Raw genomic sequence first — 20,573 nt, 5'->3', positions numbered from 1 at the left:
TTCTGCAAATACTTGACTGAAACACTCATTTAATGTGTTCGTATCATTTAAATTACTTTATTCAGCTGTTTTGCAGCGATCTCAAAATATATGTAACAGTATAGAGGCGTAGTACATTCTTCTCTCAGTTGATGAAATACGACTTTAAGCTTAGCCTAGGAATTTCCCGTGCGGGCTTTTGAAGATTCTGCCTCGCGAGAGACACACAGATCATAATCATTCAAAGAGGACATTGGTTTTACTTTGCTCGTTAATCTTTAGTTCTTAACAACTAGGGTAAAATCATAATCGCGTTGATTCTTGAATAAATGTATATCACTGAACTGATCAGCGGCTCCTCGCTAGAGACACCTACAACTTGGCGCGCTTCGGAACGCCGATGGCCTCCAAGACACCGCAGGTCTCCAGATGCTGGAACAGCGTCTGCAGGTACTCCTCGCGATGCCGTATGTAGTGGGCGGCGTGCTGGGACCGCTCCCAGCACTTGAAAGTAACTTTGATGTTCGCACGCTCCCAGTCCTCGCGCACGGCGTGGTTGGAGGACGGCGGACCGATGGGATCGTTATCGGACACGAAGAACAGCGCCGGGGCCTTGAGCAGCGTGGAGTGGAACATCTGGCTGGAGCGCATGTAGTGGATGGTGGCCTGGTTGTGGAATGTCTTCAGGTGGTACAGCGTATAGTTGCGCAGGGCGCTCTGCATGCGCTCGTTCCTCGGGAAGATCGACTTGGGCACGCCCACCGGGATCTCGGTTATGTCGGCGGCGCTGTCCCACACCTGGCACACGAAGCGGTCCAGAATGCTGCCATAGCGATCCATGTCGCGCGACATCTGCAGCATGATCTCGCCCAGCTGGTAGGCGCCCACGGAGAAGCCATGCATCACAATGGGCTCGTACGACTTGTTGTTCTCCAGGAATCGAATGGTCTCGGCGGCCACCACCTGGTCAGCAGGAAATGGATGCATTAGTGTTTGAATGACTAAACTTGGAATGTAAACTTTGATTCAGAAGTGCGGCTATTACCTGGGTTCCCTTGACCGGCCAGAGTAGCTGCCACGGCGTGATGTGCACCACCACCACGTCGAATCCCATCTCAGTGTAGATCTGGGCGTACTTCTTCAGATGCTTCTGCTTGGCCATCAGCCAGGCCATCATGAGGACCAGTGGGTTGCCAGTGGGCTTCTTGAAGGCCAGCGTCTTGGGATCCACCTCGACTTGGGTCTTGGTGCTGGTGTACAGGGTCATGTTCTTGGTAATATCCTGCGAGGATAAGTACCGGCGATTGTTCGACGGCGCCATGGCACTCTGAGTTCGGGAGAGACGGGCTATTAGTCATGTTCGGGCACAGCTGATGCGGGATGGTTAGTGCGTTGGGTGGGTAAAATGAAACTTTAGGAACAACAAACAACTTGGAGTGCAAGGCATACGTTTAGAATTCAATAACTGGGCAAATATGCATACGATTTCGATTCTCTCCGCTCTTCAAATGTGCGACCAACCGACTACACCTGTGCTATTCCATGAACTAATCGCACTGCGAACCCAAGTTTGGATAGGTCCAGTCACTACCTGAGCAGCTAACTGATAAGATAGGAAAGCTTAAGTGGTTAATATGGTCCGATCGGCTAGAGTCTGGCGGCAGATTAGCGGGGGCACCCAAATCCATGCAAATTAGGGGGAATACTTATATGAAGTATTAGCTCTGATTTATCCTCAGCAACAGCTGCTGACCTTGAAACTCACTCAACACATTACAATCATCAACAGCTGTTTGTGATAAGATAAGACCAGGTGTGTGTGCATTTGCTTATTTTATATGGAATCATGTTACCGCGATTGATATTCAATTACCACGATCACTTTCCGAACTCTCAAACACTGTGATTTATGGGGAAATCAGAAGGGATTGTCCCTTGAATGGAACTTTTCGTTAATCCTAAACTATATGCATACCGTTTTCAGTGGCGGGATATCAGAAGTTGCTTGTAGCAAGCACGAAGGCAAGTGACCAAATGAAGGAGGTGCAAAGGTTTTAGGTTCTTTTCCCGCATTTCAGCAAGGCTAAGCCGACTGATAGCATTCTGAGTTCGAAGATAGCCCCGCAAAGTCGGACGATAAGCAGTTGCAATTTAGATTAGTGAAACATTATTGTGACCTAACAGTTTCCGCACTATTGAGTTAAACGAGGCTCACATAATTGAGACAAAGCGTGACTTAATGAAAGAGTGGAAAGAGCTGGAGAACACTTTCACTTTGGCTTGACACTTTGAACTTGACCGACCCCCAATCGCATGGCCACTCACTCGTTTCGCGCGATGATAGATCTTCAGCAGTATAATTGCCAATATGACCAGTAATGTGATTTCAATTAGGAAGTCCATATCGAAGATAAAACTAAGCAGGTGCAACGACTTTGACCGACTGACTGATCCACATTATATAGCATATAGTCCAGCGATCCAGTGGAACGATCACGGATAGTTGAGCGGAATTGAGGCGAGCTTACATTCCCATTCCCCATGGAAGGTACATAGTTATTTCAGCTGCTGTGTGTGTATATGGAGGAATATGTTTTTTCTACTCTTTGCGGCATTGGTTTAAATTACATTGCGGCACTGGAAGCCTCAGTCCCCTGTGCGAAAGGTGAACTCTAAGTCTCGACTATAAGATACCACTTGAAATTTAATTTTACAGGATTCTTATATGTTAAGGAAGTATTCTGCCCTAGTTTGTTGATAGCTAACACCAACCTTTATAGATGAGTGTATAAATATCTTTAAATCCGAAATACCCAGACTTATGTTTTTACTTGGGTATCAACTTGCCGCCTAAAAATAAACACAGAACACGAACATATGGCGGATCGAGCGAAAGCTTGGCATTGGGGCGCCATTATGGTTTGAATCGTGAAAAAAGCTGTGCCCCAGCTCAGTTGAGCTTGGTGAATGCGAGGATGGATCTAAAAGTGCGTCCGAGGATAAGGGCAGTGAAACTCCAATATTGATGATATCACGTGCAGTCGGTAATTGTATGTTTAGTTCAAACGGTTAATGAGCCCTCACTAATTGCAAAACAACGATTATTATATGTACATATATATACAAAGTAAGCTAAGCTTATCTGTACAAATCACCATTGCAGAGGAGGCGAGGTTAGGAGAGATTGGAAACCGAATCATTTGCCGGGTACAAAGTGCAGGGACTACAGTTTACTCAAGCATGCAAATTTCCAAAGTCACCAACTATAATGTGCTTAAAATGAAGAAGCGAATTGGAGGTAATTAAAGGTTCAACCACAGATCAACAGATGTTCAATACAAGTTTTTCCACAGCTCATTAGCGTATACCCTGCAATTTATAGCTCATCCACGTATGATATCTGATTTATGCATCGAACCATAGGTATTGGCATCTTTAATTCTTATGGAATTATTGGCCATTTAAGCTGTAAAACTATTTTCTAATGCTAACTACGTTGACCGCGTCATGGACAACTATATTTAATCTTAGGCCGTTCAGGTTTATCTTATCCTTTAGTAAAGTACATATATATTAGTAGAATTACTTGCGTCGTGGAGATAATTTTGCTTTAGAAGAAGTAACTCAAGAAATAATGTCTCAATGTGAAGATAGAGCTGATTCTAAGAGTATCTGAACCATAAGATCAAAGTTCGCAATAAGATGTAGTGTGGCAATTTGGATTAATCATACGAATAAGTAATGCAAAAACTGAAGAGATAACTTTTGAGAGTCAGAATTTGGAGTGCATCCTACTGGAAAGCTAGTCGCTGGAATCCACGTAACCAGAAACGATGGAGAACCAGTACCAACCAATATGCTTACATTTGGAGCCGGCTGCTGCTGCTGGTGGTGGCCCGTCTGCAGGCTCGAGAAGTTCCGCATCAGCGGGGGCTGGATGTATCCGGTCTGGGGAATCCGCTGGAGCAGTCCCTGCGTCTGGCAGCCCCCGAAGAAGCTGTCCGCGTAGGCATTCTCGTACGGCACGGCTGCCCGGCTATTTTGCGCTGCTCGGGTGCGTTGGTAGAGTGGGAGTGTGGCGATGGCGGTGGGGATGGTGGGCAATGCAAAAGTTATAAATAAGTCGGTGAGATGCGGGAGGACAGGGATTTACCACCGAATGATAGGCCCACGGCTAGAGTTGCGGCTGTCCGGCCGGCGAAGGGCAGACTCATCGATTTTCTGGCCGCCGTTGCGTAAAATGCAGTGCGGAAAAAGTGCGCAGCCATTGTGATGCGAATGCGGATGCGGAAAATTGCAGAAAACACTTTCACGGGCGGGCGGGCGAATCAGAATACTTTCACACAAGCGCTTTGGACACAGACTGAAAAATGATTGGCAGTGGTTTCTTGCTTTTTCTCCTCTCATTTGCGTACTGCACACTCACACACACACAGGCACACACGCCCGAACGCACGCACACAGGCACAGGCCAATGCACACGGACTGAACTTTGTACCCAGTGCAGACGAGTCTCAATTTGTATTGTCAAATGGCCAGAATGCTAAATTGATCAAATTGAGATTCTGGGCTCGAACCTTGTTCCCAGGCGGTGCGTGTGTGCGTGAGGGTGTGTGCGGCGTATCTGTGTGCAACATCGATGATATTTTAATTGGCCAGCAGCTGAGCTGAATCGATGGCCGTAACACTTACGCTAACGTCGGGCTCCCGTGTTTCGATTTTTGTTTGCAAATAAATTCAATTCCGCCCCCAACCGCTACACAGTGTGACCGTTCGCGGTGAGTGCCAACGGTAAACTGGTATTCTGGCTTCCGATGGTATTTCATTATTTTATTTGGTATGTTCTACACAGCGAGAAAGCTATAGAGACCGTTATTAGTGTCTTCTCTTCAAGCCAAAAATGAAATACATCGGACATTGGCCTGGTATAATTGGCCATGAAAGGATGCTTCTCTTATTCAGGAGCGAGCTGGCAACTCGCGTAGCTTCTCGGTGCGGTCCTCGTGGGTAATGATGACCTCCACGGCGCGCATGTTGGGCGTCAGGAAGTTCTCCAGGATCTCGGAGCCGCGACGCGGCTTGCGATCGAAGGGGAAGCCCATGGACTTGCGATCCGGATAGAGGCGGTCGCGCAGGCCGCAGTAGGAAGCGGCGATGCTGCAGCCGCAATCTGCGGCCGTCTGCTCAACCTGCAGGAGGAAGGAGGATTGGCATCAGGAGGCATCCGTAGTATACCCTAAAGACAGCTTACCTTATCCTCTTCGTAGTTGGAAACCATGACGAAGAGCTCGAAGCGCAGACCCTCTGGCCGACCCTTCGGAATCAGCATGTGCTGGGGCCAGCCGCAGCCGCACAAGAAGTTCTGCAGCTCCTCCAGCTTGTCCAGGTTGCGGAAGGTGCGCTCGAACGGAATGGTGACACTCGACTCCGTGGAGTTCCGGGTGATCGTATGGCTGCCGGGAGGCATGGTAACCACGAACTTGTCCAGCTCCACCATCATCAGGCGCTGCTGCTCCAGCAACATGGGTGCATTGCGATCATCCAGCTTGGGCGCCAGGAAGATGCGCACGTAGCCATACCGCGTGGCCTCGCTGGAGTTCTCCACCTTGATGGTGTAGCTGAATGCGTGGTGCTGCAGATGAGTGAACCGAGCGAGGACATGGCCGCGCGGCACGAAGTCAAGGCCACGGGACATGTCCACATCGGACTCCTGCCAGAAGGTGGTCAGCTTGTTCACCTGACCCTGGCTCTCCACCTGGATGCTCTCGACGCGAACGTCCGGAAAGCAGAGCTCCTGCTTCTCATAGGGGGAAAGCAGGCGCTTGTGCTCCTGGAACATGTTGTCGATGAAGGCGTGCCACTTGTAGAAGATCGGATCGCGCATCGCGGTGGAGGCGTCGCCCATAACGCCAGCGTACTCCAGGTGCTTGTTGGTCGGATCGTGGGAGTACGCAATCAGTATGTGCCCCATGTTGTGGAAGTCGCCGTACTGCAGATGGAAATAGACATGGGATGGTGATCTAGAGATTATCACTTAGATTCCTTACCAGCGTACTGTTAGGCGTCAGATCGGAGGCCTCGATGATGTTGCCCAGAATGTCGATGCCCTTCGAGTCATCCAGGACGATCTTTTCATTGTTCGTCTAAAAAATAAACAATTAGATGTTAAATGCATGTACTCCTGGACTCAGAGAGGACTCCCCACTCACATCCAAAACGTAGCCCTGATGGATGGCCTCGTAGATGCGTTCGCGCCAGCGCTTCATGTCGTCGATGCCCACCCTTAACTGGTCTTTGGGCCGGTCCACGTCGCTCAGCCGGGTGTGGTCGAAGCGCGGAGGATACGCCCTGCTGGCCACCAGCGAGTCCATCTTGGGGAAGTAGCCCTCGGCAATGGGCTCGTCCAGGTTGTTGAATGGCTGCACCCGGGCCATGTGGTTGCTCAGCCGCTCGGCATTGTAGCGGGCAATGATCTGCTGATGCATATAGTAGAACAGCTCGCCACGACGATCCTTGTCTACGATGCTGCGGTCGGACGCCTCGATGGGATAGACCAGATGCCAGTGCCAGTGGTGCAGGTTGACGCCCAGGTCCTCGCGGAAGTACCAGAGCCGGTGCTCCACGTCGAGATCGGAGGCGGTGTACTTGACCGAACTGACGACGGGCAGGCGGGCTGCGGAGCGCTCCACCACAAAGGACTCCTCGCGCATGCTGCGAAGCATCTGCGAGTCGATGAAGCGATCCGGAAAGATCTGCGCGAAGGCGGGCAGTTCCAGATCCTTGGTGTCCGGACGGTGGAGCAGGGCCACCGACAGGGCGTAGTTGAAGAGCACCGGATTGACGCGATCCCTGGCGTACACCGCCACGCTCTGCAGCTCATCCACGGTGGGCATTTTCGTGAAGATCTCGATCAGGTGGCTGGCCATCTTGCGGTGAGACGTCAGGAAGAGCGAGAACTGCTCCGAGCGGCCCAGTCTCATGGGGCAACTGAGATCCGGTATGGCGATCTCCTTGACCAGGACGTTCTTCTCGGACGCGCTGCTCACGCGCCGCTGAACCTTCTTGCACATCTGGTTGTAGCGATCGGTCACGTAGGAATCGGGCACGTCGAAGACGGTGCCATTGCCGCCCTTGTCCATGAACACGGGCTCCGTGGGATGATCGAACAGCAGGAGCAGATTCTTCTTGTCAGCCATTTTCGATGGATTCGTGCCTTGGAGGACGGACCTTTGGGGAGCAGTTGCGGGTTCTCAACTGAAAGTCCCCACCCAACTATCATCTCCTTTTATACCCAGCGATCCGAGGAACTGCAACCGAAATGCCTTATGGTTACATGGCGAACATCTCAAGTTCGTCAACCCCAAAAAACAATCTAAAATATTACTAATGCATGGCTCTGCAACCTAAGATATTTAAACTATTGCCAGTATAGTATAAGCATTGAATCACAGACATCCGAAAAATACATTTTTAAACGATAAGATGCTTCTGATTCATCCTAGTTTGTTGGAAACTTAACGAACAATGTAAGTTTAAATCGTAAATTAGTCGGTTAACTATGTAAATAAGGCTTTTTTAATTTTAGTACATCACAGAAACGAAATGAAACAAAAATTATCGTAATTATTTTTTTGTTTATTTAGTTTTCATAACAAGTGTAACTATGTATTTAATTTGATTTGTGCATTGAATTCATTCATTCAATCGTCAATTGTTTCCAGTGTACGGTAGAATTAAGCTTATCAAGCAAACAGTATTTTGCAGCTAAGCCCCTGCGGTCACACTTATTCGTGGAGCAGCAGGAGAACGTAAACAAATGGAGCACGAGGTGGCTGTTTCAGGAGGGGATTCCTCGCAGGAGGAGATCACTGGCAGTTCGCCACTCAAGCCCTCCAAGAACACGGCCATCAAGTGCCTGAAGTGCGACAAGGTGTACATATTTCCGACCGACAAAGATGACTGCCTGGCGCATTTGTATTTGGAGCACCGACTGGTCATTGCCGATGTGGAGGATATAGCGCTTCTGGAGGACTACCTTCAGTACTGGGAGAAGGAGTTTCAGAGTAAGAGAATCAGCAACCCTATCCTTACCATTTAAAAATGTAATCCCATTTCAGCCCACGAATTCGAGCAATATTGCACCACAATGTTCTTGGATCAACTGCCCGATGGCAAGTACGCCAAGAACGAAAAGTACTACCTGCTGTGTGACATCCTGCCGCAGGACTACGAGCTGCGGCGAAGGTTGAAGGAGAAGCGCCTAGGTGAAGCCCTGGAGCGACATCAGTTCGAGCTAACCGACCGCAACTTCTCCAAGGAGTGCCTTTTCTGCAGGACCATCATCAAGGGATTGAGGGCGGACTATCTGGACCACCTGTTTGACAAGCACTTTCTGTTGGTGGGCAAGCCCGAGAAGCTGGTGTATGTAGACGAGCTGCTGGATCAGCTGGAGGAGAACCTGAATCGGCTAATGTGCCTCTACTGCGAGAAGATCTTCAGGGATCGGCCCACGCTCAAGGAGCACATGCGCAAGAAGGGCCACAAGCGGATCAATCCGAACCGAAGGGAGTACGACAAGTACTTCCTTATCAACTACAATCGTGTACCAACGGACCCCACGCCCCGGAAACAGCACCACCAAAAGCGAAGACGGGAAACGGCATCCGTGTCCACAGTCGCTGATCCTGAAACCGGCAGCGTGGACTTCGACAAGCACTTCGCCCGCCCCGATTCGGATGGCGAACACGATTCGGACTGGTCGGATTGGGCGGCCAATGGTGAGCCTAGCTCCATTAAGTGCCTGTATTGCCACCATCTCGGAGACACCTTCACTGCCCTCAAGGAGCACATGCACGAGGTCCATGGCTTGGATTTCGAAAAGGCCACAAGTTCCCTGAACTTCTACCAACGCGTCAAGGTGGTCAACTACCTGCGCCGCCAAATGTGCCTGCTGCGCTGCGTAACCTGCGACCTGCAGTTCGGCGAGGAGGAGCTGCTTGTGCAGCACATGACACAAGAGTCTCACCACGGGATCGGCGAGAAGGAGAGCTGGGACAAGCCCGAGTTCTTCTTTCCGTACATCGAGAACGATGGTCTGCTGTGTGTGCTGGATGATTGTGGAGGCGATGACCCAGAGGTCGATACGGTGCGCATCATCTCCGAGGACAGTCTGGCGCAGATCAACAAGGATGCGGAGCGGTTGTCCCTCGAGAATTTTAAGCTGTTGTAACTGAGATTTTTGTATTGTTTACGTTTAGAGGAAACTAAGTAAATAGCAATCGAATTTAAGTGTGTACTATATTTATAGATATGGATGCACTAAAAGGTGTATTAATTTGTTTATGCAAATAACTTTAAGCAGAGGAGCCAAATATTTTTCAAAATAATATATTTTATAGTCCACATAAGGGTTAATTCGGTCAGCTTAGCGAATACAAGAACCACAGCACTCAGCTAACATTGCCACCTTTTCGTTGGACATCGATTGTTTTGCAGACTGACATCATTCCCATCGAACCGAACAAAATAAAGAGAAATTCAGCGAAAAATGGAGGCACTGGACATTCTGGAGAAGCGCATCGATGCCCTGACACGAGTCCTGGGTCCGGGCCAGGACTCTGAGGTTGGCGAGGGCGTGGTCGACGCCCTGTGCTCGGCACATGCCCTCCTGGGCGAAGCAACCACAGGAAGTGCTGCACTGCAGCAGTGCGTAAAGAGATCCGACGAGCTGGAGAAGTACCTGGACCCCAACTTTCTGGAGGAGCACCAGCAGGTGCGCTCCAAGGAGGTGTACCTGCACGCCGTGGCCCCCGAACTGCACACGCAGGCCGAGCAGCTGGAGAGGATTAAGCAGCTGGAACCGGCCCTGGGCGCGGAGTACTTCCGTAGCATTCCCGCCGAGTGTCTGGAGCAGCTAAAGGGCATCACGCAGAACAACGGGGAGTACGCGCAGCAGAGCGAACTCATCGAGGAGAGTCTGGTCCTGGCCATGAAGCGATATGGCGAGATCCAGGCGGGACTGCTGAGCTCCCTGGATGCTATGAGCGAGCGGTTGGACCAGGTAGAGGAGCGCATGGAGCAGAGGAAGCGGGCAGAGCTGAGCAAGGATGTCCCGCCCAAGGTTTGAGCGCATATCGATCCAAAGACTGCTGAAAGTATTTTATATGACCCTGTTTCCAATACCGTTCCCCTGCGAATCTGGTTCCACTTAAGGTAAAGGCCATGGATGTAACCTAGGTTCTATTGTAAAGTGTAATCGTAGCTAAATCCCGATTTGATTGGAACTGTTTGAGGAATCCGGGATATTAGATTTTCTAACCACTCCAACGTAAAGTGGCTAATGATGCTCTTTCAATTGTAAGTTTCATTTTTAAAAACTATTTAACTAAGCACAATAAACTATATTACAAATCTAATGAAATCCAATTGAAATCCTGTCTTACAGAAGGAAAATGCTATTATGTGATTCTAGCACAATAGGGATTGCTCATTGGCAGAATTTTTATTATCTATACAATGTATACAATTCGATGTGAATGTAGAAGGAAATAGTTACAAAATAATAATTTACCCGCGGAAACGATCTTTCAACAGTAAATTTCCAATGCTAAAGTTTATATTGTCCGGACAATAAGAAACTTAGCCAGAATTAAAAGTAGTTGGCGCATCACAAGCTGAATCCAAAGGATATTCTCTTCACCAACATACAAGGCACAGTCTTGACTTTTCTTCTTCCCAAGAACAAAGTCCTCCTAGAATCGGAGCTCGTTTCTAACTATCCTCTCGTATACGGCCGGGGTGAGTGGAGCATAAACGCCATCCGGTTGTGCGTAGAAGAGTTCATCGTCGATGATCTCCGGATTGAAGCCCTGCTGCTGAAGCTCCACCTTGCGCAGCTTGAAGGTGCCCGTCAAGTCGATTTTGCGCAGAAATCTGAGGAATTGCGGCCTGGCGTAGTTGGGCAGGGATTTGGCCAGTTCCACGCCCAGCTGGCTGACGTTGACCTCCCGAGTGGGATCGTAGATGGCTGCCATTCCTGCTCTGCCCTCAGTGTTGGGTATGCTTACGCCGTACACTATCACATCCTTGTAGCCAGCCAGATTGCTCAGCTGCGCCTCCACCTCGCTGGTGGAGACATTCTCACCCTTCCAGCGGAAGGTGTCGCCGGTGCGATCTCTGAAGTACAGATAGCCCCGCTCATCGGCCACCAGCAGATCGCCCGAGATGAAGGCCATGTCGCCCTTGGAGAAGACATCGTGGACCACCTTCTTGGAGGAGGCCTTCTGGTCAACGTATCCGAGGAACTCCCTGCAGGGATTACCCCGCACAATCTTTCCGACGAAGACGCCTGGCTCATCCGCCTCGCATCTCTCACACAGTCCTTGGCTGTTCCTCAAGGGCTCTCCCGTATGTGGATCTGCTTTTATGATCGAGATTGGGTAGATCTGCGGCAGTATGCGGGATATGAATCCAATGGCGCCCACTGTGCTGTCATTGTTCATGATGTTGGCATTGCCCTCAGTGGCTCCGTAGAACTCGCCCACTTTTCGGATCCCGAAGCGCTCCACGAACTGCGGCCAAATCTGTGGACGCAGTCCATTGCCGAACACCATTCGCACTTGGTGGTTCCGATCGTGAGGAGCCGATGGTGTGGCCAGGATGTACCGCGCCATCTCCCCAATGTACTGTCCCACCTGGCAGAAAATTAAGGCACATTAATACAACATGTTGGATGATCCAATCGCCAGTTACCGTGCATTGGAAGCGGGCGCAGTCCGAAAAGTAACCGGAGGCGCTGAATTTCTTCCTTATAACCACGGTGGAGCCGAAGAGCAAGGCCTGGCCCATGCTCATCACTCCGCCAGCGGTGTGATATAGGGGTAAGGGAGTGTAGAACACATCCTGATCCTTGAAGCCAAGCGTGTAGTGAATGCCAGCAGCTATGAAGAAGTACCTGAAAGTTGAGGAATCGATGTACAGGAGGAACTTACTGCAGCTAGTGGGAAATCTTACCGAGAATGCGTGATGACGGCTGCCTTGGGCAAGCCCGTGGTGCCCGAGGTGTAGATGTAGACCAGCTTGTCGTGATGATCCGCACGTGAAGCGCCGGCGGCCACCTTATCCTTGGCCGCCGTCTCCAGAAGGCCGTTCAACTGCTGGGCCAGTCCCTGGCTGAGACCCTCGGAAGCCACCACCTCCTGGTTGGACTCGTCGTTGAACTGATAAAGTCCCACGTGGGCGGGCAGATCCTTGGCTATATCCATCACGGCCGACCGGAAACTGGCGCCGTAAATGAGCGCCGTGCACTGGCCCACCGTAATGCTGTGCTGCAGTGATGCTCCACGGAGGTTCGTGTTGATCAGCGGCGTGATCACGCCGATCTTGGATAGCCCAAGCCAGGTGGCCACGAATTCGGCTCGATTCTCGAGCAGCAGACCCACCACGTCGCCCTTTTTGTAGCCGTGACTGTGGAACACGTTGGCCACCCGGTTCGAGTGCTCGTTCAGCTGGCGGAAGGTCCACTGCTGGGACTCACTGACAATGGCCAGCTTATCCGGCTGCCGCGCCACATTCGCCTCGAAGATGTCTCCAATGTTCAGGTTCTTGCGCTCCTGGCGCTTAATGAAGAGCAGCACACGGATGTAGGCAAAGAGGGCTCTAAGGAATACATTTTTTAAAAACTCTGGAATTAAATCCCTAATCCTTGTCACTTACACAGTATCCCTCGGTGTGGTAACTGCTGCAATGTAGAACCAGCGCCATCCCGGACGCACCAGCAGTGTGGTTATTAGGGTGGCATATAGGGTGGCCACTCCATACCAAGGCCCTTGGTAGTAGAGGATCAGACCGGAAATGGCGGTCAGGACAGGTGCTAGGATCCACTGAAGATAACGGCGGAAGTTGGATTTGGCAGGTGGTTTCAGGTTTTCCGGTTCGTTCATGGAAATGGATACCTACAAAGTCACAATTTTAGTATATAACTAAGATGCATGTGCTTAGATTGCCGACTGAGAGATGGAGAACAATGACTGCATCACTCATACGCCGCGTAAGCCCTCATAAGCGATACGGGTCTTAGATAGTAAATAGAATAGTCCCCCAGCCTGACACCTCCAGATGAAGTTGATTCAAAGCTTTTCCTGATCTTCAGCTAATTGCTTGTTGTTTAATTTGCACTCTAGCCACAGTAGTTCCATAACCCATTCCGCATCAATCAATTAGCACTTTATTTAAGCAATTTGCAAACAAACAAACCAAAACAGTGGAAAGCAAACACACAGAAAATATATAGAGTGGTATGTGGACAAACAAGATCTAGTGGCCAAAGCGGTGACCATTCCGGCCGGATGAAAGTTCTCGGAAGTGCATCAAGGCCTTCTTCTCGGCATCGGAGGCCAATCGGTTCGACAATCTGACCAGCATGCAGATGGTCAGCGCCGAAATGAGTCCCATCATAAAGAACGCAACCTAGTTATGTGGTGCGATATATAGGATATAGTTCTATGATCTCTCTCTCTGTGTGCCCGTGGTCTTCAGATTACCTTGTGCCAAATGGTCAGTCGGTGCTGGTTGGCTTTCAGCCCGCCCTCCTCCACCAACGGACTATCGTCGGTGCCCGTCATCATGGTATTCAAATCTCAAGCTCAACTCTTTTGACCCTTGGCGCTTCAATGGTTCGGCTGTTTGTTTTTTGGTTTTGTTTATTTTTTTGTTAAACTGACAGTTGGTTCGCAGAAGTAATGTAACATTGAATTTTGAAACGATCAGATTTCATAGGGGGTTCTCAAATCTTGTTCCTATCTATGAGTAATTCGTGGAATCTAGCTCTGTGCTGAAACTTTGATGCCTCTCGATTGATGATTGGTTACTTCGTTAATACTACCTTAAGCTTTATTAAATGATATTTTGCACTGAAAACTATTGAAGATGTGCACCCCAGGTAAAATATACTTAGCTTTAAATCAGATCTTTCAACTCGTTTTCCCTCCTCAAACGCCATTTATTTTAATAACCTCCATTGAAAACCATTCCAAGTCACCCTGATCTTGACTTTCAAAGTGATTCAGACCAACTCCGCCGCAAGACATAGTTTAGGCTGCACTAATCTTTTATATAAAACCTGATTATGAGCTCTATCCGCACAGATGACCGATCGCATAATACTCGAGACCCAGACCTAGTCCCGGTTAAATCGGCGGGCCAAAAGTAAACTGGTTTCGGTTTTCAGCGGTTTTCGTCGATGTTTGTTTCTGATGGCAACGTGAGTATTATTTTGTCGTCAGATAAGGTTCAGCTTGGTGGTGAGAGGTGGGGCGGGGCAGGGCCGGGGGATCCACCCATGAAACAACAAAGCGAATCAAGCGCGAAACCCCAAAAAAATGTACATATGTTGACCACGCTCGTGCGAGTAGGTGAGCATTCTCGTATGTTATTTACCTGTGGGGGGTTCAAGGCCGTCGAACTTGGGGCGGGCGCAGCTCCACTATTATCCGCCGCATCAGCACCACCTGTAGTGGCCGCAGCAGCACCATCAACCACGCCAGCGGTGCACATTTCGATTGATTTCGGACTTAACAGCACATCTACAGAGGCTGCAATCTGATGTTGAGCTTGGTTTGGACTTCAATTACTGCGCTGCTCAGGTGGCTTTTATTGAGATTTCTGGGCGGTTGCACAAAGAAAAAGACATTTAAGAATTAATTGAATGTTGTAGTCTTTTATGGATAATACAACATCAAAAAGGTATAGCGGGAAACCAATAAAAGAGCTGAGTTAATTTATGCTACTTTAGTATGAGACCTATAAAATAGCATCTATACGAAAGTACTTTTAAAAACACTCAGAAAAACTATTTATATGTTATTAATGTTTTATATTAATGTATCTTATATGCTTTACATGTTTGACTAAAAATATTTCACATATGTATATATTGTGTTTGATTTAAAATTGCTGTTAACTGGGGGCTACAGCGCTCTAGTTTTTCTCAGTGCACTTTCGCAGCGAAATGATGGGTAATTAGGCGACATGCAGCACTCGGAAGGGGCAGGCAACCGCCAACAGACAACAGACAGCAAACAAAAAGAGAAAAGGCGAAAAAGCTGAGAAAAAGCCGAGGTAACGATGTGGGGAATTCGCAATTGTAGTGCACAGGTGACACCAGCAGAAGAGATGGAGAAAAATTGCCTTTTTTGACGCGGCCTGAATGATGCTGCGACGTTTTTGAGTTCAGCTTTTCAGCTATTCAGCGATCGTGGTCTCAAGGTGAGTTTTGGGGTCTGCTGCGGTTGTTAATGCGCGACGAATGGCAAAAGCCAAGTTGAGCGGTGCTACAGGTGGCCCATAAAGGCGTTAATGTATTTTAAACTCAGTTAATGGAAGAGGCAATTAAAGTGAGTTTAGCGTTGAGGAAGTTAGTCGCGGCTTGGAGGATAGATTTAAATGGGAAATGGGCATTTGTTTGCTTGAAACGGGGTTACAAGTAGTTGAAGTAAATGAAGAATTCAAGAATTTAAAAACAAGTAAACGAAGTGAGTGAATAATATAAATCCAAGAGATACAGACAATATATACAGCTAAGATAATTGGCTTCAATAGAAACCCTGTTAAGCTAATGGCTCTTGTGTCAAACAATTATTCATTAAAATATGTTTAGCCCATTTCCCTTTCGGCTTGTTCGCTAATTTGCCAATGCATAAACATGGCTTTTACTCAGCCTGCGGCTGGCTCAAAACTTAAGGCAAGTTTCAGTCCTCGTGTTGCAAATTATTTTTTACAACATTTCGCCCATGCAAACATTTAGTGTAGCTACTTCATCACTGTGGTTTCTTTTGTTTTTGTTTTAGTTTTTTTGTGGCACACATATAGATGAACACATAAGATCGGCAGAGATCATTAAGAGATGCGGATGTTGGCGACGCTTCATCACTTTCACTGAAATCTTCTTCTCCTTTCTTTTGTTAAATTGCTTTGCCTTTTGTGGGTCCCCGCATCTCAAGCTCGGAACTTTCGGAGGATGGGGATTAAGAGATTCGAGATGAGATGTGGGATGCGATCAAATTGCGGCTGAAATTGCTGTTCACTCTATTAACTTGATGGATATATTGCACGCACAACCAGAATCGAAACAATCTTGCTCTCGAAGGTCGTTTTTGAGGTAAAGCGACTTTATTTAAAATACTTGTTAAGTTCCGAACTTGTAGTAAGGGCGAAACACTCACAAAAATATAATTATACATAAGAAGCACTTGAATAATAATATTTGCACAATTGTCAATAAAGGTGGAGTCCTTAATATAGAAATATGAAGTATACACTATCCAAGTTTCTCTAGTTCGTGGATATTTTTTATGATTTAATTTAACCACTTTTTCCGATGTTTTTAACCGATATTTGTATAGAATTTTACTTGATGTTTTTTGCAGTTTGGTGCGAGCTTAAGTCGGAGTTTAAGCCAGCGACGTCTTTCGGCCAACAGCTTCGTTCAGCAACTGGGCCCAAAAAGCTAACTGCCTCTGGATCCGTTGTTGCCGTAGCTCTGCCGCCGTCGACGTCGACGTCGGTGGCAACAGGTCGCCGTCGCGAACACAGATACACACTGGCACAAAAAGCCAAGCTTCGGGTCGAAGCTCTGCCGCTGAGCCAAGTTAACAAGGTGCTGCGGCTGTTCTTGTTGTTGGTGGCCGGCTGAAATTGTCGGTTGCGATTCTGCTGTGTTTGCACGTGATTATGCCGCATGCAACATGTGTATTGTTTCAATTGCCGTGCCTCTTAAGCGAGTTTCCTTTGTGGCCATTAACATGTCAACAACCACAGAGCGTAAAGAATGTGGCCATAATGGAGTGGTGGAGCTGCAAAGGGGGGTGGGCGGTTGCAGTGGGTGGGCGCGGGGGAAGGTCGCGCGGAGTGGAGCGCACATTTAATTCAAAACACGTGTCTCGTATTCGTACTCTCTTTGTGGCTGTTGCCCTCGGCTTCTGCTTTGCGATTCTTTCCCTCGCCTTTCTTTCTATGCATAAGTGCACTGGGAGAAATCAGTTAACTCTTCACATGCATTGTTGTTAACCCAATTACAAAGGTTGTTCAAGCATCTAGCCTGATTAAAGTAAAGCTTAGTTAAACCCATTCTATTGCGCCAATTAAAACATCATTATATTGATAATAGCAACCATTTGTGGGCTAGTAATTTGAAATGTATTTTTCGCGTGTATCTACAAAGTGCACATGTACATGTATCTTTGTACGCGCAATCGATGCGTTACCCCTACACCAACTCGTGCCCCCTCCCGCCACGAAACTCCGAGGCAAGTGCAACGCAACCGTTTATTAAATATAATTTTGCATGCTCATTTCTTTGGCTCCGATCGGTAGCCATGACTGGGCTTAATTGTTATAAACAGTCTGTGGGACTGGGCGAGATAGATCCGCAGTGCTATAGCTAAGCAGTTTGGCTTGGATCATTGCAACTAGGTCAATTGTGGGTTGCCCAATACTTTTGGGTTTCCAGCTGAATGACAGCTCAAAATACTTGCAAGGCACTTTTATTTGCCTAGAGCTACATTTATATCTAATACAACAAGCTTTCATATCGTCTAATCATATTACAACAAAGCTGAACTCACTTTACGAGATTATCGTTGTGGTTAATAACGCTAATAATGCGGGTATACGAACTCAAAGCTCTACTAAGGCAGTAATTGTATGAACTTCGACCTAAAGAGTAATTGAATTGAATCACGAGAAGTATAGTAATATCAAGAACCGCTATATAGATTGGTAAATTAGAGGTTTAATAGCAAATCCAGAAATTCCCTTTCATGAAATGACTATTTCATGGCCTAAGTTCTGGATCAAAATGAAGCACTATGCATTCATAGCTTTATGTCCTTTACAAACTTGCCTTGTCCTTCGTCGGAACCACAATTTCATTGCCCATTCGGCTACCTGTGAGCCATAATTCATATCTGTCAACAGAAAGTTTCAAATGGCATTACATGGCTGTGGGAGCCCTAACAATTTTTATAGTTCCCGCCAATCAACAGCTCGTAGATACGCCAAGATACCAATAGCACCAGGCTCCAAAGATATGCCCGACATTCGATGGTCTTTTTCACACGTTTCCCAGCAGACATAAAGTGTCTGTGCAAAAAAGGCAGCCGCACATTTGTGCAGTTTATATATATACTATGCATTTTTTTATATATAGCCTGGAATATATTTTACCCTTCGGGGGCTTGCCCTTCGCCCTTCGCCCTCCGCCCCTCCCTCTGTGCAGTTCAGTACTTGAGAAGGGAACTTCTGCCTGCGCTTGTGGATTTTGTCAAGTGGATTTCTGTCGAGTCTTTGAGATCATTAAAACAACATCGTTAGGGCGTCCATAATGAAGTACTAAAGAGGAACCCAAGAAGCAATCCCTCGGCGACCAAAAGAAGCAAGTCCCCGAAATGAAGAATTCAATTTCAAGGCGATATTTTATGGGTCTAATGATTAGTTCTAGAGACGCACTGTCGCCTCCTTCGACTGCGACTAACGCAAATCCAGCAGATACTTTCTCATCCGACGCTATATGGCGTATTGTGTTACGCCGCGCTCTGCGCATTTCATGGATTTGATGGATGCGGCCGTGAAAAGCGCGGCGTGGAAAACTCTCGTTCCAGCATCGACATCGATGCTCGTATCCATCAGCGGTGGCATGCATCATTTTTCGCCACCCATCCATTTATAAAGGGTATATAGGATGGGTTAGTGGTTCAAATGGATAAAGAAAATATATAGATATATTAATTTATATATTAAAAGTTAGAAGGAAAATCATTCAGCTTTACATTAGGTAATTTACTTAAGGTATATATAATTATAGCAAAAATTGCGCGATAAAATCTTTGAGTTTCTTATGATATGTGCGTATTTGTTCGCTCCTTATCTATTCACCCACAGGGTATGTCCGTATTCGACTCCATCCCTTACAATTGGAATTTTGTGTGTTCTGCCGCCATCGAATCGTGTTCTTCTCCATCCAAATGCCTATGTGTATGGCCGCCTTTGGGGACGCTCCCGCGCTGTCAGAAATTAATCTTTCCCTTTCGCCAGATGTTGCCTTCTGCCGGCTGCGGTTGGCCAAAGGAGGGGCGCGGGGGAGGCAGGATCTTGGCGCAAAGTGTCAAGCGTTTACATCAGAGATGATCGGGTTCCCAGAACAAGGAATTCACCATTATTAATCTTTTCATTTTACATCTTCACTCCTTTGTTATGCTGGATATAGAAACGTATCTGGATATCATACTCTTTTAGTGAGGATCAAGTGATTTGATATAGGATAGCTAGGATCACCTGCTATATCTTTGAGTTAACCAGCTTCATTGGCAATAAACTATCATATCTAGAATATATTTTATTAATTTGAAAGCAATTTCTCATCTTCGAAGGGATTTCCTAAACAATTTTCCCTTTGAATGCGACCACATTGATCTTGGACACACATCGTTTTGATCTTTGATCGCGATTTTCCTCGGCAGTTGGGAAAGCGTCTTACTTACTTCCTGAATGGTTTAGGGACTCGTGAGGGGTGGGGGGAGTCAACAGTGCTGCCTGCGGGCCAAGTCACTAAAATGTTTTTATGTAAATAAACAAAAGTTTGGCTTCGGTTTTCCCTCCTCCGCCTTTGTTGTTGCAGCCCGAGATGTTCCTTTTTGGATGTAGACCGCCGTCGTTGCTGGGCTTTTTTATGGATTGTTTTTTGTTTATGGACAACTACAGTCGGGGGTGTGTGTGTGTCTGTGAGCAAGTTGCTTTTTATGTGCTGTGCGCATCTTCGGCTGAAAAAATATAAAAGCAAAATATTTATGCGACCGATGCGAGGCCCAGCCCGTCCGTCCGTCCCTCCGTCCGGAATCGGATCCATTCCGGGATGGCAACGGGGCGGATGAGTGAGCGAGATGCCCGTAGTAGCGATCGGCTTTGTGCTACCCCTTTTTTCACGCCTCCAGGCAATTACTTCGAGTCGCATACCCTGCAAGTTCCACTGAACTTGTATATATGTATTCCTATGGTTTTTCATGGTATTCATTTTTTCATTCACTAGCTAAGCAGATCGTAGTTATTAACCAATCATTATATTTATAAATCTATCATACTCTTATTATAAATTCATTTTAAGTTCATTTGTCGATACAAATATCTCAATTTAATAATGAATATATGTATTAAGATAAGGAGAACTGATTATAAAGGGTAACTCTTCGTCGAACAAGTTGATCTTCAAATTTTATTCACTTGTCTTTTTATGAACTTCCACGCACACACACAGCTGGGCCATAAACAAACATTTACGTACACAATAATATATGTATCTTGTAGATGCACATTCAGTACATTAGCTGGGCTTTTTGTTATTGTTGCTGATGGACAGATCGGCCGACTTCATCATCGGTGGCCATTAGTCAGCGCTGTTCCCCCGTCCCTCCCCCTTACCGATCCCCCCTGAGATCCACTCCCCCATGGCATCTATGAACTTTGATCGCTGATTGATTGGCCAAATGCACTCGAAAATGCAGGCATCACCTTTACGAAAGAAGGCGCGCAGATCGATGATTTTA

At 47.3% G+C, this 20,573-nt stretch overlaps 5 protein-coding genes across 9 annotated transcripts; 2 read left to right on the top strand and 3 right to left on the bottom strand.

Moving 5' to 3' along the window:
- Positions 1 to 28: 28 nt before the first annotated feature.
- LOC6735808 lies at positions 29 to 4,779 on the bottom strand. Of its 3 annotated transcripts, none has more exons than XM_016168796.3 (5): positions 4,672 to 4,779; positions 4,136 to 4,342; positions 3,844 to 4,025; positions 1,025 to 1,306; positions 29 to 942 (listed from the first exon to the last, which is right to left on the bottom strand). In XM_016168796.3, the coding sequence occupies exons 2-5, from the start codon at positions 4,245 to 4,247 to the stop codon at positions 352 to 354; spliced, it is 1,167 nt and encodes a 388-aa protein (XP_016029192.1). In that variant the 5' UTR covers positions 4,248 to 4,342; positions 4,672 to 4,779; the 3' UTR covers positions 29 to 351. The 3 variants fall into 3 exon arrangements, with proteins under 3 accessions (XP_016029192.1, XP_016029190.1, XP_002082721.2); XM_016168794.1 differs by having other exon boundaries at positions 4,133 to 4,342; positions 4,672 to 4,778; XM_002082685.4 differs by lacking the exons at positions 3,844 to 4,025; positions 4,136 to 4,342; positions 4,672 to 4,779 and adding an exon at positions 2,305 to 2,447.
- Positions 4,780 to 4,792: 13 nt separating this feature from the next.
- Positions 4,793 to 7,495, bottom strand: LOC6735806 (phenoloxidase 3). Its single transcript, XM_002082683.4, has 4 exons — positions 6,189 to 7,495; positions 6,027 to 6,122; positions 5,231 to 5,968; positions 4,793 to 5,168 (listed from the first exon to the last, which is right to left on the bottom strand). The coding sequence occupies exons 1-4, from the start codon at positions 7,173 to 7,175 to the stop codon at positions 4,938 to 4,940; spliced, it is 2,052 nt and encodes a 683-aa protein (XP_002082719.1). The 5' UTR covers positions 7,176 to 7,495; the 3' UTR covers positions 4,793 to 4,937.
- Positions 7,496 to 7,733: 238 nt separating this feature from the next.
- On the top strand, positions 7,734 to 9,267 carry LOC6735805 (zinc finger protein 277). The gene is made up of 2 exons (XM_002082682.4): positions 7,734 to 8,042; positions 8,097 to 9,267. Exons 1-2 carry the CDS (start codon positions 7,796 to 7,798, stop codon positions 9,206 to 9,208), a joined length of 1,359 nt encoding a protein of 452 aa, XP_002082718.1. The 5' UTR covers positions 7,734 to 7,795; the 3' UTR covers positions 9,209 to 9,267.
- Positions 9,268 to 9,424: 157 nt separating this feature from the next.
- Positions 9,425 to 10,404, top strand: LOC6735804. The gene has a single exon (XM_002082681.4). The coding sequence runs from the start codon at positions 9,527 to 9,529 to the stop codon at positions 10,103 to 10,105; it is 579 nt and encodes a 192-aa protein (XP_002082717.1). The 5' UTR covers positions 9,425 to 9,526; the 3' UTR covers positions 10,106 to 10,404.
- Positions 10,405 to 10,465: 61 nt separating this feature from the next.
- Positions 10,466 to 16,491, bottom strand: LOC6735803 (long-chain fatty acid transport protein 1). 3 transcript variants are annotated; one of them, XM_016168791.3, is made up of 6 exons: positions 16,388 to 16,491; positions 14,416 to 14,640; positions 12,694 to 12,932; positions 11,992 to 12,636; positions 11,731 to 11,932; positions 10,466 to 11,672 (listed from the first exon to the last, which is right to left on the bottom strand). In XM_016168791.3, the coding sequence occupies exons 2-6, from the start codon at positions 14,530 to 14,532 to the stop codon at positions 10,731 to 10,733; spliced, it is 2,145 nt and encodes a 714-aa protein (XP_016029187.1). In that variant the 5' UTR covers positions 14,533 to 14,640; positions 16,388 to 16,491; the 3' UTR covers positions 10,466 to 10,730. The 3 variants fall into 3 exon arrangements, with proteins under 3 accessions (XP_016029187.1, XP_016029188.1, XP_016029189.1); XM_016168792.3 differs by lacking the exons at positions 14,416 to 14,640; positions 16,388 to 16,491 and adding an exon at positions 13,521 to 13,750; XM_016168793.3 differs by lacking the exons at positions 10,466 to 11,672; positions 11,731 to 11,932; positions 11,992 to 12,636; ... (1 more) ...; positions 14,416 to 14,640; positions 16,388 to 16,491 and adding exons at positions 13,189 to 13,446; positions 13,521 to 13,765.
- Between the last annotated feature and the right edge of the window lie 4,082 nt (positions 16,492 to 20,573).

The sequence above is a fragment of the Drosophila simulans genome, chromosome 2R, assembly GCF_016746395.2.
Source record: "Drosophila simulans strain w501 chromosome 2R, Prin_Dsim_3.1, whole genome shotgun sequence".
Classification (NCBI taxonomy): domain Eukaryota; kingdom Metazoa; phylum Arthropoda; class Insecta; order Diptera; family Drosophilidae; genus Drosophila; species Drosophila simulans.
Note: the sequence above shows the minus strand (reverse complement) of the source record. Positions and strands in the feature narration are given on the sequence as shown.

What these genes read in the sequence shown, in the direction of transcription:
- LOC6735803 (XM_016168791.3), bottom strand. Translation starts at nt 14,532, where the DNA reads ATGTGCACCGCTGGCGTGGTTGATGGTGCTGCTGCGGCCACTACAGGT. An exon ending in CGGCCTTGAACCCCCCACAG is followed by an intron (nt 12,933 to 14,415) that starts GTAAATAACATA and finishes GTGACTTTGTAG; the next exon opens with GTATCCATTTCCATGAACGA. An exon ending in GCGCCCGCTTCCAATGCACG is followed by an intron (nt 11,673 to 11,730) that starts GTAACTGGCGAT and finishes ATTTTCTGCCAG; the next exon opens with GTGGGACAGTACATTGGGGA.
- LOC6735804 (XM_002082681.4), top strand. Translation starts at nt 9,527, where the DNA reads ATGGAGGCACTGGACATTCTGGAGAAGCGCATCGATGCCCTGACACGA.
- LOC6735806 (XM_002082683.4), bottom strand. Translation starts at nt 7,175, where the DNA reads ATGGCTGACAAGAAGAATCTGCTCCTGCTGTTCGATCATCCCACGGAG. An exon ending in ATCAGGGCTACGTTTTGGAT is followed by an intron (nt 6,123 to 6,188) that starts GTGAGTGGGGAG and finishes TTTATTTTTTAG; the next exon opens with ACGAACAATGAAAAGATCGT. An exon ending in TGACGCCTAACAGTACGCTG is followed by an intron (nt 5,969 to 6,026) that starts GTAAGGAATCTA and finishes TTCCATCTGCAG; the next exon opens with TACGGCGACTTCCACAACAT.
- LOC6735808 (XM_016168794.1), bottom strand. Translation starts at nt 4,247, where the DNA reads ATGGCTGCGCACTTTTTCCGCACTGCATTTTACGCAACGGCGGCCAGA. An exon ending in CGTGGGCCTATCATTCGGTG is followed by an intron (nt 4,026 to 4,132) that starts GTAAATCCCTGT and finishes GCACCCGAGCAG; the next exon opens with CGCAAAATAGCCGGGCAGCC. An exon ending in GGCCGGTCAAGGGAACCCAG is followed by an intron (nt 943 to 1,024) that starts GTAATAGCCGCA and finishes CCTGCTGACCAG; the next exon opens with GTGGTGGCCGCCGAGACCAT.
- LOC6735805 (XM_002082682.4), top strand. Translation starts at nt 7,796, where the DNA reads ATGGAGCACGAGGTGGCTGTTTCAGGAGGGGATTCCTCGCAGGAGGAG. An exon ending in CTGGGAGAAGGAGTTTCAGA is followed by an intron (nt 8,043 to 8,096) that starts GTAAGAGAATCA and finishes ATCCCATTTCAG; the next exon opens with CCCACGAATTCGAGCAATAT.